Below are 18,972 nucleotides of genomic sequence, written 5' to 3'. Positions count from 1 at the left end.
TCAGTATCGATATTGGTATCGGCAATACTAGCCCTTTATTTACTTGGTATCGGATGGATACCAAACTTTGCAGAATCGTACAGCACTGGTAATTTAGATGTAATTACTGCAGTTCTGCCTGTAAGCAAGCCTGTACGAAAATGATCATTAATGTGACAGCATGTCAAATTAACAAAGCTTAAAAATGAGCCACAAAATAAGATGATGAAGGCTCAGCCCGTGTTGGGGGAGGCTCTGCACCTGTTCGTTGCTGGACTGAAGGACCAAAAGGCGCTGGGCTCGCAGGGTGTTGGATCAAAGCGCTAATAGGCTGCTGCAGGGCGGACTTTAGCCTACTTTACATACAGAGACAACAAAACGCCTGCCCACAGACGGAGACGCGGATACCTGCCTGAAAATGTCTTCTCCCAGTGCCACCTCCAACCCTCTGAACACTCTGGCGCCAAAAAGGAAGACGAAGAAGAAACACTTTGTTCAACAGAAAGTGAAGGTTTTCCGAGCCAGTGACCCCGTGTTGAGCGTGCTGATGTGGGGAGTCAATCATTCGGTAGCTATAAGGCCGTTTAATGTGCACTTCTGTCTGCCTGGGTATGAAAATGTTCATTATTAACTATTTATCCACTGATCATGCGCAGATTAATGACCTGAGCCAGGTGCCCGTACCTGTCATGCTGCTCCCAGACGACTTCAAAGCCAGCACCAAGATCAAAGTCAACAACCACCTCTTCAATAAGTACTGTGCTCTGCTCATAGGCTCTACTCAGCTCTGTCTGCATGATTGCAGGAGCCTCGTTTTGCTTCCTGTAAACTGCACAGATTTTTGTTCCTCTCATGATTTATTTCTCGGTGTTATTGTCTCTACTTATCAGAATATCCAGACCCCTTTAGAGAGCGACGGTGTTTTTCTTCACCAACACTATAGCTACAGTAATGAGCGCAGTGCAATATTGTCTCGAAAGAGAAAGAATGATGTTATGGGCTAAAGTTAGAAGTGCAGCATTAACTTGTGTTTTTTTTTTACTTGCTGTGCAACATAATTTAAAGGGCAAAAAAAGGTTAGCTTGATGGATTTATCTGAAATAGTGGTGGAAGAGTGTCAGTCAGAGTGTGCTACAGTATAATAATCATTTATAAAAGCTGTCCTATACAGTGTCTGTTGTTAGGTTCAGTTTCTATAAGCACTGAGTCTAGAAAAGTGAAAGGCTTTCAATAATCCTTTAATCCATTCAGGAATCCGGGTTCAGTAAAGACTTATGAACAGAGGTTTGAGGACCAATAAAATATTTTCCCAAGGTTAAAGTGCCGTTACTTTAGTGAGATTTCTCTGAACTTGTTTTGATCTGGAAGCTGTTAAACAGCAGGATCCCTAATATAATTCAGTCAGCTAATAGTCACGAGCATAGATCTTTTGTAAAATGTTGCTGCACACTAAATCTATGCGTTATTGTTATTATTCCTCAGGGAGACTCTTCCAGGACAGTTTAAATTCAAAGAGTACTGTCCTCAAGTGTTCAGAAACCTGCGAGAGCGCTTTGGCATTGAGGATCAAGATTTCCAGGTATGATTCACAGCAAGTCTGCGTTTCATTGTGCACTAAAATATAAATATGGATAAAATCTATCGTTTCACAAAAATGTAGAGGCCATTAGAAAAAAAACATAGACTCGCACAAGCAGAGAACATCCAAGGCTCTGTGTGTTTTCCTTTGATCGAAACCATGAACTTTTATGTGCGTATTGATCTGCTCGCTTCTACATTTGCATTTCTTTGTGTCGTATTTTGCATGCGCCAGGTGGCACACAGCCATCCTCCAGTCTGGGAAGTGCACATTTGCTTAGCACACAATTACGGGAAACATATTGTTGCTGATAAAAGTCACATTAGCTTACTGCAGACCTGCATTCAGAGCAATGCAAGAAGCATGTTAAAACAAAGCTTTTTATGGTCCGATGCTGCGCAGCATTACATTTCTGGTATATGTAAGATATTTGCATTTGTTTCAACACTTTAAAATGTGAAAGGTTTCCCAGGGCAGGAGGCTTCTCCTTCTGATCTCATGATGCTGTTCTCTCACTCACCGGCAGGTTTCTCTGGCTCGGAGTCCTCCTCTCAGACACGACGAAGGGAAATATGCGGGCCCGCTGCTGACGTCGTACGACCGCACTTTGGTTATAAAAGAAATTTCCAGTGAGGAGGTTGCAGAAATGCATAATGCGCTCTCTGCATATCACCAGGTAGGACTGACACAAGTTTATATGTCCTTTAAAGGTCAGAGAGTAGGTTCAATTTTAAAATTGGAGACTCCAGCTTTCAGGCCCCTTTTCTGTGGAACCAGCTCCCAGTTTGGATACTGGAGAGAGGCACTCTCTCTGCTTTTACAATAAGGCTCAAAACTATACTTTCTGATAAAGGTTATAGTTAGGGCTGGATCAGGTGACCCAGAAACCTCCCTTAGTTACCCTGCAATTAGGGCTAAGCTGCCCATAGTGCACTGAGTGTTTCTTCTTCACCTCTTTTCACTGTCTGTGGTTGTTCACCACTTTGCATTTAATCATTAGTTATTATTAATCCCTGGCTCTCTTACACAGTGTGTCTTTTGTTGTGTCTCCCTCTCCTCACCCCTAACCGGTTGCAGCTGATGGCTGCCTCTCCTGGTTCTGCTGCAAGTTTTTTCCTGTTAAAAGGGAGTTTTTCCTTCCCACTGTCACCATATGCTTGCTCACGTGGGGTCATCTGATTGTTGCGGTTTTCTCTCTTTTACCTTTCAGTATGAAGCGCCTTGATGTGACTGTTGCTGCGATTTGGAGCTAAATAAAATGAATTGAATTGAACTGAACTAAGAACATAGTATTTCTAGTGTGTGCATGGTTGCAATCCTTTCATACATGTACACATCTACCAGTCTTTTCTCTTTCCTTGTGTCGTTTTTATACAAGAATAAAATGTGCCCTTTTTACATTAACCCTGGTTGCCATGGTAAAGGTTTTACAGCATCAAAGCTGAGACACGAGTGTTAGAATTTCATGGCTCCAGTTTTACATTTAAATTGAAGCATATTAAATAATTCACATTGAAGAATGATTCTGTCAGAGCTTTTTCTGGTTATACAGATACAAAAAAAATAACACACCAAACAGAGAAAGCTAAGTCACATGACATATTAACAAGTAGCATGATGTTTGTTTGCTTGTACTGTATTTCTTTTCTGTAGTGCCACAAAAGGCCTTCACACAGCTTTTTGTTGTTGTTGTTCCTGAAAAAGCACTGATGTTACCAATGACATTTAAAAGGGCTTGCAGTAAGCCATGATACTGTTGCATGAGCCTGTCAGTGAACGTCACTCCCTAATCTCAGATCACTTTAATGCATTTCCACTGAAAAGAGACTGGTCCTGGTGCCAAAAAAAAAGTTGGCACCACTGGTATCAATTGATATAGGAGGGGTTACCAAAAAAAAAATAAAAAAATTCACTGATGACTCTCAGATGTAGACCACAGATTCTGTGCAACATGATTTCCTTCCTACAGATATTACTTCTGAGGCATAACGATTTTTCGCAGACCTGTCAAAATGTTTCCTTCTCATAAATCACCAAGAGAGAATCAAATACGCACCACCATCAGAGACTTATACTACAGACCGAGTTGCACAGACCCAGGATATCTTTCCGCTATCTGGATTCACTTACTCCAACACTGGCAATCAGGATAAGCGGTCACGTGTAGCTGGTAATCATCTTGCTAAGTTAACCCAGGGTTTCCCCTTTGTGGTCACATGAAAGTGGTGGCATTAGCACTAGAGCAGTAGAGCAGCTGATGTTACACAGGAAGGTGAGAGAATACTATGGGAAAAATATGAAGAAGTTAAACAGGTAATATGCCTGAAAGCAACATAGCTGCTGCAGACAAAGCAGTATGAGGGTATGTAAGAGAAAAAGCACTTAAGAGTAATATCGTATTAATAATAACGTGTAGCCTATCTGAAGCCTGAAAAGAAAGCCAGCAACATACAGACTGTGTAGGTTAACAGATTTATCATATCAAAATGCAATAAGATATTGATATTAATTGAGTATTTCATTAAATTAATGTTTAAAGGGCATTTTTCATTCTTATTCTCTCATCTGCAGTCCCTGTGATGTTTCATGATCTGAGAATAAATAATTCATATAAAAACTCAATTCAAACGGAGGCTTAGTCTATGTCCAACAGACCTTAGTATAAGGTCAGCAGGTACAGTGCGGGGCTCTGTTTAAGATCATATATAAATGCTTATAGAGCAATAAGATTGTTACTGATAGTCATCAGGGAAAGATGAAAATTTTAGACGCTATTTAAAAACTAAATGTTGCAGTGATGCTGACCACAAGAGTTGTGTATGCTGTGTGAGCACAGTAGATTAGGACAGGTGTAGTGCTACTGTTAAACAAACTAGAATTGTTTCTAGCTTGTTCACAACGCTAATGTGAGCCAGTACTCTACCAGTGTAGGTATATAATCGACAGCTCAGACATGCTGTGCATAAACTCAGCCGGTCATTCTTATCATTCTAGTAATTTGGAGTGGTTTGTTTTTGTTGTGCTATATGAGCTCATAGAGGTGTTCTGCGAAGCAAGATTAAGGGGTTAGTGAGCTGTCTTGACCTTAAAGTCAGAGTTTTCAGTGTCATGAAAGCGGCTCTCTTTTTACCAGGATAAGTCATCGTGATAACAGGTCACTGTTTGAAAACACCATGTTTTTTAATGATTGCTTAATTTACAACATTTTAAGGTGTGATATAGATTTTCTGCTATATGTTTCATATGCAGCTTGTTAAGCCTACTACTATTACTTTACTAAAACCTCTTAATAATGGGGTCTATAAATGTACAGCTGTGAAAACGGTGCCACTAGAGTGTGTATATATTAATCTGGTGATGCAGAAAATGTTTAAATGTTGTTATGCCTGATTCTAATCTGCTGCCTCTTTTACACTGTTTGAACCGCAGCTGCAGGAAGACTTAACACACACCATGAACACCTATCAATCAATTAAATCAGATTCACTTTGGTCTGCTGACAAACTAAAGTGATTTGCACTTGCCAGTTTAAAGTTTCAGAGGTCTAATGTGCAGCCACCATATTAGACATGAACAGCAGCGCTGAGCGCACACTTAGTGGTAACATAGATATATTAACTCAAATTAAAACGTTTACTTCAACACTCTGCCAAATCCCAAGATAAATGACTTTGTTTTATTTGTCACAGTGTTGCATTTCGCTGTTATATTTTTCAATTTTCTTATAGGTTTTATGACCACTTTACATCATAATCATCTGATAATGGCTCTAATTGGAGCAGGCAACAGTCACAGGGATCATTTGTGTGAGAAGAATCATTTGACATGTGAAACACGCCTTTTTATGAGATCTTGAACTTTCTTCTGGTTCCCAGTTCAGTTTCTTTGGAGTTTGGGGCTCTTGCTTAGAACCCCATCTTATTTTGAGTTTGATATTTCTTGTGTGTTTTGTTCCCTCGCTGTCTCCTTATCTTTTCCTCCCTCAGTTTCTGTGCTTGTGTTTTTGTCCTCCAATGTCCCCATGAGTCTGTTTTCATATTTAATTTGAGTCTTCTTGCCTCCATATTTAGCATATCTTCCTAACTTTTGTTTTCTTTCATTTTTACTTGATGTCTGATTGTTCTGACATATGTTAAGTGCATTCAGGTATGCCTTGCTCCCCACCTGTCAGTGTACCCGGGGGTCACTTACTGTAACACTGGCAGTCAAGATAAGCCGGTTTCCGCCAGGGTTTTCATTCCACGTTCACATGAAAAGGGTGTTGTTGGCAGAATCAGCCACATTTATTAATAAGTTAATGACAGCAGATTGTTCTTACAAAGAGGTTAAACACGCAATACAGAGTGAAAATCTCACAGCAGTTAACTAGCTTTGTAAGGTGATAGATTTACCAATATGACAACTCTAACAATGGGACACAGGAGAATCTGATGGATTTTAACAGAGTATTTTATTAAATTAATTTAGTTTTAATTCTCCATTTGTTTCATCCTAATTAAAGGTTTGACACAAATGTCATTCAGTATATTACCAACTCCAAGTCCATCAGAATTAGCTCACTTGTAGACGCTCCAGTGCACAAATGCAATGCAGACAACGCTGTGCTCAGTGGCTTTGACACTTATTGTTGCTCATCACAATGAACTGTTTTCATACTTGAGGTATAACAGACGTCTCAAAATACAAAGCTGATGAAAAAATGAAGTCGAGCATGGTGTAAATCCACGTTTACTTGCTGGGACTGTACATCCTCCCTGCCTTTCTTGGCATTTCTTGCTATGATGCTATGAAATGACTTTATATTACCCGTGCGTTGAATCATATCTGTTACAAGAAAAACCTTATCTTACTAGGAACTCTTTTATGTTATCATACTTTACCTCTTATGCAATGTCTTAACGACGGTGTAGAGTCATATAAAAATGAAGCCATCTGTTTGAAATGCAGGCAGTGTTTTCAAATGGAGTTCGTCCTGTAAATTATTCCAAGCCTAAATTACATCTGCGGTGCTGATCAGATGCCACAGGAGGATCTTCAGGAAGAGCATTAACCACAACTTATTATATTCACGTGCAGATGTTTACTCTTCATGACTGAAAATCCATGTACTGATGGTCTCTTCCAGCATATTGTCACCTGCCACGGCAGTACGCTCCTCCCTCAGTTCCTGGCCATGTACAGAGTCATTGTGGAGAGTGAGGACACCTACCTGTTAGTAATGAGGAACATGTTCAGCCACCGACTTCACATACACAGGAAGTATGACCTCAAGGTAATCCTCCAGAGGCAGTGTATCTCATATGATAGTGTTTTATTACTTTTATCAGCTATTGAAATGCCTAACTTACCAAAACATTTAAAGACAATAGTTTAAAAAACAGAGTGTTAAATGCTTGTGAATTGAAGTTATGCTTCACCCCAAACCATATTAATAGTAGACTGTTGGATTTATGGCCACACGTGTATCATCTCTGAGAACACATGAGTGATAATGACTATTATAGCTTTGAAAGTAATGAGCAAATATGGATCTTTGGCTCAACAGTAACACCAGTCACTTTCTTCTCTTTCATCAGGGCTCGCTGGTGTCTCGTGAAGCCAGTTTTAAAGAAAAGGTGAGATCAGATTCAGGTAAAGTCAGTCTGTTGTCCACAAGAGTTCCAGTGACGTTTGTCTTTACTGGAAATAAAGCACACGTGTGGCTGTGGAGTGTTTAAGAGGCAGTGATCTATTACAGATGGTTATTTTTACGTCTTCTGACTCAGGCTCAATGAAAGAGAGGCTGAATACATTTGAGCTTGTTAATTTTAATTATGATAACCTTGCACTAACATCTCCAGTAAGAAAATGGTCAAAAAGAGCTCGGCTCCACTCGATTATTATACACAGCGTGTTGCACTAAAAGGAAAAAATATATAATCTATGAGGTTGTTATTTCCAAAACCAGTCAAGTGCCTTTCTGGTCTTTAGTTTTTGAAGTGATTTAGTTCTGTGCTCACATCAAGCTGGGAGACTCGTGAGAGAGAGAGAGAGAGAGATAAACACGAAACGTCAAAAACAGCAGCTGACCCTGACTGATAAACACTCGTCTTTCAACTCCACGCGTCAAGCTCGGAGAGGCCTTTGCGTTTAAAAAAAGCATCTCCACAGCAGTCGAAGCCATTACGCAGCTATATTTCCATAGGATTCATTTTCAGAATTTCTTTCTAATTTCTCCTTACCAGTGCTTCCCTTGTAAAACTGCGGGTGTCCTTTTTTAATATGTTTAAATGAAAGACATATATTGAGTCACAGAAGCTTTTGAAAATGCTTTTTTTAAATCATTAACATTTTCTACAATATTTTTCTACAATATTTTGCTCTTTTCTTTTTCAGAAAAGAGACACTCCAATAAAAATGGTAGAAATATCTCAGTGAGGCAAAAAGAAAAACTGTTGGGGGTCCAGAAAAGAGGTTCAGTAAATAGCTCAAACTGCCTGAAGACCAAACACAGTAAAGTTTTAGGGTTCATCAAGTCCATTAATTAATAGTGCCAGGTTGACTTTGTAAGCCATTAAAATAAGCGCTTTGGCTGTTGCACAGCGATTGAATTCATAGCTGGTGTGCAGATTACAATGTATCATCAGTTTATTTAGGTATGCATCTTTGATATGGTTCATTTATTTATTTATCTTGTAGTCAGCTCACATGATTATCTGCCATGATGAGCAGGATACAACAACCTATTTATATGGTACTGTGCAAAAGTTTCAAGTCCTCGATTTTGTCACGTTTTGCTTCCTGGACCAGATTTTGTTGTGATCTTTGAAATAGTCTTGAGCAGCCCAGGCTTTCTGAAGGTCTTTTTAAAATTTTCTATGGACATTGGCTGCTTTTTCATTCATTTTCAGTCCAATCCTTGTACCTGCCCATTTTCAAAGGAAAATTGTTGTTGTTTGTTAAGCTACTTAACAGTGACCTGTGAATCATTCAAGCATAAAAATGCACCTAACCCAAGGGATGATCCAGTGTTGTGTCTACACATATTACACATCTTTGTTAATAGCAGTCTGTCACAAAAACATATAATTTCTTCCCATTTCTTTAGTTGAATCTATGAAAACAATAACAGAGACAGGCATAAAATAGCATTTCTGCACCAACAAGGTGATTCCAAAAAAGCTTTTACCTGAAAAACTGTGAGTCTTTCAGCCTAAACTTTGATTTTAGCTCACTGAGACTTGTGTAACCTGAAATTAACAAACAATTGTTCAGTACTTGGCGTAATGATAATGATAATGATAATGATAATGATAATGATAAGCCACTAAAAGGCAACATTTCTGTGAAAAAAACCATCTGATTATTGCCTAACATTGTCTGACGTTTGGACTGATAGCTACATCAATCACCGACTGCAAGTAAAATGATAAAAGCTGAAGTGAGAAAGAAAAACTTAGCATACCTGAAGTGGCTGCACGTGTGCTACTGCCCCCACAGTCTGTCTGAAGATGTGGACGTGTTTAGTATTCTGGCTGCTCTCCCCGGTTTGACAGGCTACATCTAAGACTGCAAACCAAAAATGTATTTTTTTTCTCTTTGAAATGTGCGCCTGAGGGCAGAGTGTGGAATTATTTTCCTATGTGTAACTGTTATTGTTTGCGCATTGTGACAAATGTGATTTTAAGATTAGACTTTCATGAATCTTCCCACAGAAAAATCACTTAGCAACAGGCTGTTTTAAACATCAGAAGCCCTCTGTTTGGCCTCCAGCGACGCTGACCTACATAAAAAAGAAAAAGATGAAGAAATATCTGGTTTAATAGAGGAAGTTTGACTAGCTGCAGAGCTGCGGGAACCTTTGATATTTCCATCTGTACTGATTCAGAAAACAAAATTATAAAAATGTTATTTGGCTTTAATCATATGAAAATGGAAGGGCTACAAATGTTTTGATGAAAAGAAAAATGCTGTTGAATGAATATTGTAATTCTTTCTGTATTTTCAGGTCAAGGAATTGCCCACTTATAAGGATGTGGACTTTATGAATAACATGCAGAAAGTTTATGTGAGTGATGAAGAGAAGGAGAAAATAATGGACAAGCTCAACAGAGACACTGAGGTAAGAGAGGCGCTGCTTTTTGTGGGGGATTTTTGTGTTTCTTGTCTCTGGTGTGTAATTATTTCTCTCACTGCAGTTTCTTGTACGTATGAGGATCATGGACTACAGCCTGCTGCTCGGTATCCACGATGTCGAAAGAGCCGAGATGGAGGAGGAGGAGGAGGAGATGGAGCTGTCCGATGAGGAGGAAGAGGATGATGAAAATGGCCTTGCTCCTGCTCCCCACTCCACCTCCCCTGAAGGCATTACCGGCTACATGAACTCCTTCAAACCCATGGGTCCCGGGGATTTCGACCCTTATGTGGATGTGTATGCTATTCAGAGCGCTGTGGGTGAGTCCCGACAGCCGAGATAGGAGCCCTGCGCTTTTTCACCCACCGAAACTTCCTCTCACACTGTGCTGCACAAGATAAGATCATATGCGCAGATCAATATCGCTCACCAAACACTGTGAATCGCTCCCTTGTAGGTGCGCCCCGTAGGGAGGTGTATTTTATGGGTCTGATTGACGTGCTGACGCAGTACGACACCAAGAAGAAAGCCGCTCACGCTGCCAAGGCTGTCAAACACGGGGTGAGAAATCAGTGCTCTGCAAAGTGTAAAGGGCTGCTTCTACTTATTTCTGATCGACTGTGTGTCTGTGTGTTTTGTAGGCAGGAGCTGAGATCTCAACTGTTCATCCAGAGCAGTACGCTAAACGTTTCAAAGAGTTCATCGCCAAAATCTTTGCCTAGTTCAGGGATTCATTTAATACATGAAGAATTCAGCTTTGCAGTCATCAAAGCATCACCAATAAAGCACTAATAATTTAATAGCATCCTTTTGTTTCCCTTCCTTTTTAAAAAACATCTTTACTATTCATGGGATTCTACACTTCGAGACAGGCTGTGCATTTATTCCAAGTGAAGAATTTGCATAAAGGACTTCTTGGCAGCTCAATGTTGTTAATGGGTTTCTTTTCTTTTGACGTAAAGGTTTGGCAACACTACTGTTGAGTCTAAGGCAGCGGTCCCCAACCTTTTTTGCGCCACGGACCGGTTTGTGCCCGACAATATTTTCACGGACCGGCCTTTAAGGTGTCGTGGATAAATACAACAAAATAAAACTGGTACCGAAAAAAATAAGATTTATTCATAACACACGTGAAAAGACCAAGGAAAACGGAGTTAACAAAAAAACGATAACAAAATAACGCTAAAAACCGATAAAAACCCTGAAAACCATACATTTCACACCCGAGTCTCACTCTCGCGGCCCGGTACCAAATGACTCACGGACCGGTACCGGTCCATGGCCCGGGGGTTGGGGACCGCTGGTCTAAGTGACAGCAAGAAATAGACGATTTTTGAAAGAGATCTTTCAAGTTTACACCTGTAAACATCACTAGTATGAAGGTATTTTTTTTTATTTATTTATTTATTAACCTTTATTTAACCAGGAAGATCTCATTGAGATTAAAAACCTCTTTTTCAAGGGAGACCTGGCCAAGATAGGCAGCAGCAGATGTCTCACAGTTACAGAAATTACTCAAACACAGGCAGCAACAACACACATGCAACAATAAGTGAAAGAATACAAATAAAATAAAAAATAAAATTCAAATAAAAATAAAAAAGTCAGTTAAAATGACAATCAATCTAATTGAAACAGTTACATGTTATGGACTTGGCCTCAAGGATCCGTAGTTTAGATTTAAAAGCACTTAATGAAATGAATTCAGTCATATTGGCCAATTCAGTTTACTGGCCAAAGATGATAAAATAAGCTTTACACCAGCCACATTATTAGGTACATCTTGCTTGTATTCGCTTGGACTGCCTTAACTCTTCATGGTGTAGATTCAACAAAGAAAACAAAGACTTTGGTCCATGTTGACGTGATAGCATCACTCAGAACATCCATGATTTGAATCTTCTGTTCCACCATACCCAATCTGGTGAGTGTGGAGGGCATTTGAATGCAGTCATGTTCAAAAAAACAGCCTGAGATGATTTGAACTTTGTGACATGGTGCGTTATCCTGCTGAAGCAACCATCAGAAGGTGGGTACACTGTGGTCATAAAGGGATGGACATAGTAACAGGACTCAGACTGTGGCATTAAAATGATGCTCAGTTGGGGCTAAGGGCCCAAAGTGCGCCAAGAAAAGATCTCCAACCATTACACCATCATCATCAGGCTGAACTGTTAACACAAGGGAGGATGGATCCACACTGAAAAAAATGCAATAGGGTGGTTGCTGAATTTGCATAGAATTACTTCATATATCCAGCATGACTAATTTAAATTTCACATCTAAACATATTTTTGTCTTTTAATTTTCACATATTCTTTAAGAATATTCATTCTTTTAGAACAAATCATGTTGAAAAGAAACAAGTTAGTCGTGTTTTATCCTCAAGCTGGACCCCTGGAAAGGAAAAATCGGCTGCACTGTCCGCCATTTTTGTCTCTCGCTTTGGAAAATCTACTACCATCTGGAGTTTTACACTTGAAGGTAAATAAGATTTTAAAGCTAACACACCAGTGAGAAAGAGTGTAGACCCTTTATATACGTGGACTTTTACTGGGGTGTTGTTATTTTACAGGTATGTGGGCTGTTTATCGAAAACCATGAAAGGCTAACGTTAGGCTCCAGTTAGCTAATGGTAACCGAAATTATGCGATAAGCAAATTAGTAATTAACATATATAATGTGAGTTAATATTGTTTGTATATTCTTTCAGTCTAAATTAACAGACTATTACAAACTTGCATCGGTGTCTGTAGTAAGTGGTGGTACCTGCAGTGTCTTAACCATTAAACAAGCTAATGAAGGGCCGGGATATGACTAGTTTGTTGAAACATGTCTGCTGCCAATGTGACTGCTCACACACGGTAACATTACCAGCACATAGCCACAGCCGCTATAAACATGCTGAAAGGTCAATCTAGCTTCTGTAGTCAGCAGCTGGAAGACTCAACACATACCCAAGATTCAGTGTAACGGTTATCTAAATGTTGTGTGTCCTGTTTGTAAGCCCAGAAAAAGAAATTAAATAAAATGACGACCTTGAGCTTCAAGCTAATGTAAGCGTAATGCTATAGCATAAAGCGACTAATGCAATGATGAGGTTGTTAAATTAGTAAAAATACAGTAAATATATCCAACATGAATCATTTATATTTTTGGTCTAAACATAATTAAGTCTCACGCCTTTCACTTGTTTTAGAAGGATGTTCAGTCTTTTAAAACCAGTCATATCAAAATAACAGAAAATAGTTATGTTTTCTGTTGAAACTCCACCCCCCCAGGGTGTGTTCTGCGAGGGAAAATTCACTGTGGCGGTCCGCCATTTTTTGTCTTCGCTTAGTTTACGTTTGGTGCTGAGCTTTACTTTGTCGAGGTAAACTGAAAACTACATGTTTGAGAGGAAACGAAGAGAACATCCATTAGATGGGGAAGTTTTTCTCATGATTTGCTGTTGAGCAACATAATGGAAAAAACAAGTCATTCCTTAAGTTAACTAACGATAATGCTAGCTTAAGCTGCGGGACAATATTATGTGCATTAGCTTTTTTTCAGTGTGTGCCCAGTCACATTCGCTTGTTTTTTCTCAGTGAATACAGACTAACAAACTTGTGTCCATTTAGTTAACTGGTTGTACCTAAAATGTTTTAGTTAAACAGTTAAATAAGCTAGTTTGCCATGGGGTGGGCTCTGTGTGTGTTTGGGGGGGGGGGGGTCTTCACTAAAGTCGGTTTATTTAGGGCATGACACCTATGCAGTACTCATTAGGAGAGGAAGTGCATGACGTGGGGCTTTATTTCATGTTCTGGGGCAGTGAATGTAATGTACTGATAACATGTTAAAGACACACAAAAACCCAACAAATTATTTTAACTGATTTATAGAGAGACTGAGAGGAGGGCTTAAAGAGATAAAAATAATGACGATATAAATATGTTAAATTTATTTTTTCTGTATCGATATATGGTGCTTATCCCTGCTGAAGGGCAGATTGGTGTTGCTTCAGAACAATTCTCTAGCGCTGTTACGTAGAGGTGTTACAGTTAAGGTTTTAATAACATTATTTTATTTACTAGTGAAGATTTGCATATGTTATCTCGCATTCTGTAAGGTAAATTTTCTGGAAAGGTCAAATTAACTAATTTAACTAAGTATTAATGAAAGACCTTGATGTGTATATGACAATAATAGATGTAGTTTCTGGGTCATTTGGCAGAACTGCAAAATGGCCAGAAGGAGGCAACTGCTGTGGTTGCAAACAGGCTTTGGGTGGTATGGAAGTAAGGGCAACTGTGGAACTGCTCAGCAACATGGGACCCATAGCTAATAAATAGTAATATGACAAAAAATAACAACTTTGTGTGGATGTAACCTTGTGAGATTTGAGATTTTGACAGCATTTTTATGTGACAACTTCTCTTTTTAGATAAATGCAGAGTTTAAGCGCATTACCACCATGCCACTGCAGTCCAGATTACTCTCGCAGATAGATGTGCTATCTGACAAACTAATAAAGGTCTTCAAAAGGCGAGGAGGAAAAATAGGAAGAAGACTTCAGAACATTCTGGAGCCCACGGCCCAGGTAAGAAAAAAATTAATTTGTGTATACACTTTAGGGAAAATAATAATTTTAACAAAATGCTGCTTGTCACTCTATGCCAGGAGTATGTTGAAAATCACCTGGGATTTTCACAATTTACCATGGGTGCGTTTTTTTTTTTTTCTTCTTTTACCTGCATTAGAACTATGTGTGGAGTTCATAGTTGAACACCTCTCTATGCTCTGACAGTATTCTGCTTCTTTGCATGGAGATTTCACTTCAGAAATGCATTACCTTTTTGAGCATTCTGAGGACTCAAATCACATGCTGTAATGAATCCATTTTTGTTCACCTAATGTGTTAATGTTAACATTTTTTGGAATAGTGACACAGATTAAAATGAGATTTGGTATAATGTTCTTTGACCAGTGTTCTGTTTAATTACATTTTGGAATTCTGCATTTTCTAGGCCACAGATGAAGCCATTATCCAACGATCTAATAAGGAAACAACCATGGGAATTTACACCATAAAGTCAAGAGATGCCAATGGCAGCCCTGAGGACATCGGGATAGTCCTTGAAGGCCAGAGAGTCTGGCAGGATTTGGATAACTATACCCTAGCAGCTGCAATGCTGTTTGGACTAATGTACACTTTGAACCTCACCTACCCACTGGAAAAGTATACCTTCGAGGTATTATAGAAACTGGTTATGGAGCTCAAAAGGAACAGCCTTTCAAAGAAGGCCCAGGTTTTCAGGACCAGACTGTACGATTGAACAGTTTTCCAGTTATGATGTGGGAACAACATGTTTACCTCTTCGAATATGTACCATCCTTTCTTTTAAGCCAGCACTGGTAAAGTTGCAGTACATAGTGAAACTTATTTTTCTGGCACGTTTCAACTTGGGGCCTTTATTACTGCAGTTTTCACTTTTCAAGCCATGGCTCTTTTAAAAAAAAAATTCAAACTTTGAATGTCCATTTTTCTCAATGGAAACGGTGCCTTGCACCAATTTCACCAGTTTGCAATTTTTTTCCCAAGGTGCACCACTACAAACAGATTGCATCGTCTAGTATTAGTGATTGTGATGTTTAGTGATAGAAGCAAGCCAATACTAATCAGTTTAGGTCTCTTGGTTTTGTGCCTGTGGGTTATAATGTTATTTTAAGTCTCTTCTTTGTGTCATTTTAATAATTACACCCCTGTTGCCATATTACCTTATGGCTCTTACATTTAAAAAACTATTTTTTACATAAGCGCGATGTCATAAGGCCCCACAATGTTGAATTCAGCTTACAGAAGATAACTTTGAGGAATGTTGTGGAATGTTTTTCAAGAGATGCATTGTACAAATATGACTCATGTATATTTTGGAAGCCTGAATTGAAAGTCCATTGTTACAACTGTGTAGTATTTTCAAAAATACAGGTCATTGTTCAAAAATGTTTTGCTTATTTCTTTGATTGAAGAGAAAGTGTACAGTACATACAGTAAGATCAGCCTTAATTTAGTTTTATTTATTGAACACTCAATTATATATTAGATTATATATTATATATTAGAAATTTGTTATAAAATAAAATAAGCTTACCATAAAATAATCATGTCAATATAACACATAGTAGTCCAATACAATTAACACAAAAAGTTCATGTCTGATAAACAAGTGGTTTCTATAAATATTTGACCAGAATGAAAAACGTAACAACAACATAACAAAGTCATGTTCATGTTACCAGAAAAATGTGTGCAGGTATAACATAAAAAACTAAGGTTAACCAAACATAACTTAATTTCGTGCAACCGATTACAATAATTTTTTTACGTTTATCCCACTGATTATTTTTTTCAGTGCATGCTTTCATGCTGTTTATGCAACATTTTGATCCTACCATCCCATCGGACCAGGCAACACTTTCTTCAATCTGCTATTGTCTAATGTTGGTGATTTTGCTTATTGTAATCTCAGTTTCCCATTCTTAGCTGACAGGAATGGCACCGGGTGGAGTTTTCTGCTGCTGAAGCCCATCTGCGTCAAGGTTTGAAGTGTTGTTGGAGATGCTCGTCTGCATAGCTTCTGTAAACCCTAGAGAGGTTGTGTAATAATATTGAGTCCAGCCCACTGGCACCAACAACCAACAGTCACCTTAGTTTAACGTCTGCGCTATAGTAACCATGGTAAGTTCAAGGTGTGCCATATGTACCAACTGTACCAAAGTTCTTTAATGGCCTAACTGCTTCTTATATTGTTACTTTTTTCTTTGCCAACATCCTGTTGAGTAAAGTAGGAACCACAATGTTAGGATGGATCTAAGTGTCATTAGTTACTGCAAGCTGAAGCAAACTGATGTGATCCTAGCTGTACATGTGTTCCTTTAAATTGTATTCTCAGTGGTACAGCATTAATTTTTGTCTTTATTTAGTTGTCCCAGTCCTCCTGGCACACATTCCTGAAAATCCTTCAGCAGGGTTTCACTTTGGAATAACAGCTGTGTGGACAAACAGGAGGGACAGAAAGATGAGAAATAAGAGGAAAAGACATTAAATGTTTTTTTTAATTTATTTTTTTATTTTTGTCTTTTAACCTAACACAAAAAGAAGTATATTAATTATTTTATGCTACTTACTTTTTGGATATTTTTCTTTCAGCATTTGCAAAACACACTATAGGTTTGTTTACATGTACTATGTTCCAGAGCTAAAGTCTGGGTCCATGTGTTATAATTTCACTGTCATGTGAACATATATTAATTATACCTGTGCTAAAGATTGTGTATATCTACTCTTGAATCTATAAACCAGGTGATCTTGATAGCATGCTACACAGAGCGCTCTTATCTTTTTTAGAGAGACCCTAACTTATAGAGAAGTCTCATACAGCGGTAATTTTTATTTTTGTCTCCATATGTTTTCTGGGGAAAAAATGAGATTTGGTATACCATGCATCCAAGAAACTGAATCAGAGATGGATATATAAATAAGCCCATGACCTACAAAGAAGTAGGGCAGACTCAGTAGAGGCCTTTAACGAGGACTTTGTTGCGCCATAAGATCTTATGGTAGTTGAGTGTTGAATGATTCTGCTGAATGCCAAAAGACTCCGGCTGTCAGGAAAAAAAAGGCTCTCAGCTTGTTTGAAAACAGGAACCTTCTGTCTGACCATGTACTACAAAAGTTTGTAGTCGCTGACAAATGTCCCTGTTTTTAACGATGATACACAATATGGACAAAAGTCTTGGGCCACATTTCTTAATCTTTGAATTCATGTGATTTCAGTCTCCTCGTCACAGGTGTATAAACACAAACACAGAGGATCCAGTTCAATTCAGTTTTATTTATATGGCACCAAATCACAATAACAGTTTCCTCAAGGTGCTTTATATTGAAAGATAATATAATAATAGAGAGAAAACCCTAAAAATCACATGACCCCCTGCTGCCAAGTGCTTGACAACAGGGGGAAGGAAAAACTCCCTTTTAACAGGAAGAAACCTCTGGCAGAGCCATGCTCAGAGGGAGGGGAGGGAGGCAGGACAAAAGACACTCTGTGAGAGCTTAATAATAACTTCATAATAATTAGTGATTAAATGCAAATTGGTGTAGCCATGCAGCCTGCCTTTACAAATATTTTTGAAACAGTGGGTTGCTCTGAAGAGAGTGGTACTGTAATAGGTTTCCGCCGTTGCAACGATGAGTTGTGAAATTCCACCATCAAATGTAAATGATATTAATGCAAAGTGGATGTGTTTGGTACAGCAAAATGCATCACATAAAGTTCCACATCTGGGTTGCTGAGTGCTGAGGTACACAGTGCTACCAAAGCTCTGTTAACTCAGTTACTGCAGAGCTCCAAACCTCCTCTGGTATTAACATCAGCACAAAAACTGTGCACTGGGAGCTTCATAGCATGGTTTTCCATGGCTGAGCAGGTCCTGTAGGAGTAATGTGTAGGAGGCCCTGTAGTGTACCATTGTATTCTCATAGAATAACTTTTAAATTGTTTAGAAATTTTAGATAATGGCATGTAGTATCATTAATCATCGCAATCACTAATTATATTTACTAGAATAGCTCCAGAGGTTAATTTTCAGCTACTATTAGTCCTCTGTTGATACGCTGTGTCACTTATTGTAAAGCTGACTGATCATTACCAAGACCTTTTTACAGTTAGGTTGGCACTCTTCTGATTAGTAGAGAAGTAATTGGTTAGTTCTGTGTCTGGAGCATCAGCCTTGTCGGTTCAATGATAGTTTCAAATTGCCCCATTTAAAAATAAAAAACTTTCCTCTGAAGCTCGTTAGAGTGTTCTTGTTCTAAAAAGTGAAGGCTATTCCATGTGGGAAACTGCCAAGGAAAACTTAAAGACTTCAACAGCATGCACGTCTCCCCTCACAGAGCAGCAAAACTGGCTCTAACAAAGAACAGAAAGAGAAGTGGGAGGTCCCGGAGCACAGCTGAGCAAGAGGAGAAGTACATCAGAGTCTAGTCTGAAAAACAGATGCCTCAAAGGTCCTCAACTGGCAGCTTCATTATATGTTACCTACATACATCAGTCTCAGTGTTGGCAGTATAGCGGGGGACTCCGGGATGCTGTCCTTCTGGGCAGAGTTGACAAGAAAAATCCATAGATTCCTTTACTCAGTGTCTTTTCCTTATCCATCTTTATCGTTTCCTTGGCCATTCTCAGATTTTCGACTAGCCAAATTTATATCTTCTAAACCTGCATTAGGTCCACAGTGACACTGACTCTATATGTAGAAG

The 18,972-nt window shown here is 38.8% G+C and overlaps 1 protein-coding gene and 1 long non-coding RNA gene across 2 annotated transcripts; both read left to right on the top strand.

Moving 5' to 3' along the window:
• The first annotated feature begins 350 nt into the window (after positions 1-350).
• Positions 351-10,471, top strand: LOC146386959 (phosphatidylinositol 5-phosphate 4-kinase type-2 gamma-like). The gene is made up of 10 exons (XM_084927221.1): positions 351-547; positions 636-733; positions 1,462-1,558; positions 2,085-2,234; positions 6,684-6,830; positions 7,135-7,173; positions 9,546-9,659; positions 9,736-9,991; positions 10,129-10,232; positions 10,313-10,471. The coding sequence occupies exons 1-10, from the start codon at positions 398-400 to the stop codon at positions 10,391-10,393; spliced, it is 1,236 nt and encodes a 411-aa protein (XP_084783347.1). The 5' UTR covers positions 351-397; the 3' UTR covers positions 10,394-10,471.
• Positions 10,472-12,291: 1,820 nt separating this feature from the next.
• Positions 12,292-15,785, top strand: LOC146386958 (uncharacterized). Its single transcript, XR_014800254.1, has 3 exons — positions 12,292-13,362; positions 13,396-14,250; positions 14,678-15,785. It is a non-coding gene; the product is annotated as an uncharacterized LOC146386958 (long non-coding RNA).
• Positions 15,786-18,972: the final 3,187 nt, after the last annotated feature.

Source organism: Perissodus microlepis, chromosome 5 (assembly GCF_051167445.1).
Source record: "Perissodus microlepis isolate ML-2025 ecotype Zambia chromosome 5, ASM5116744v1, whole genome shotgun sequence".
NCBI classification, from domain to species: Eukaryota; Metazoa; Chordata; class Actinopteri; order Cichliformes; family Cichlidae; genus Perissodus; species Perissodus microlepis.
The sequence above is the reverse complement of the archived record's forward strand: the minus strand, read 5'-3'. Positions and strand labels throughout refer to the sequence as shown.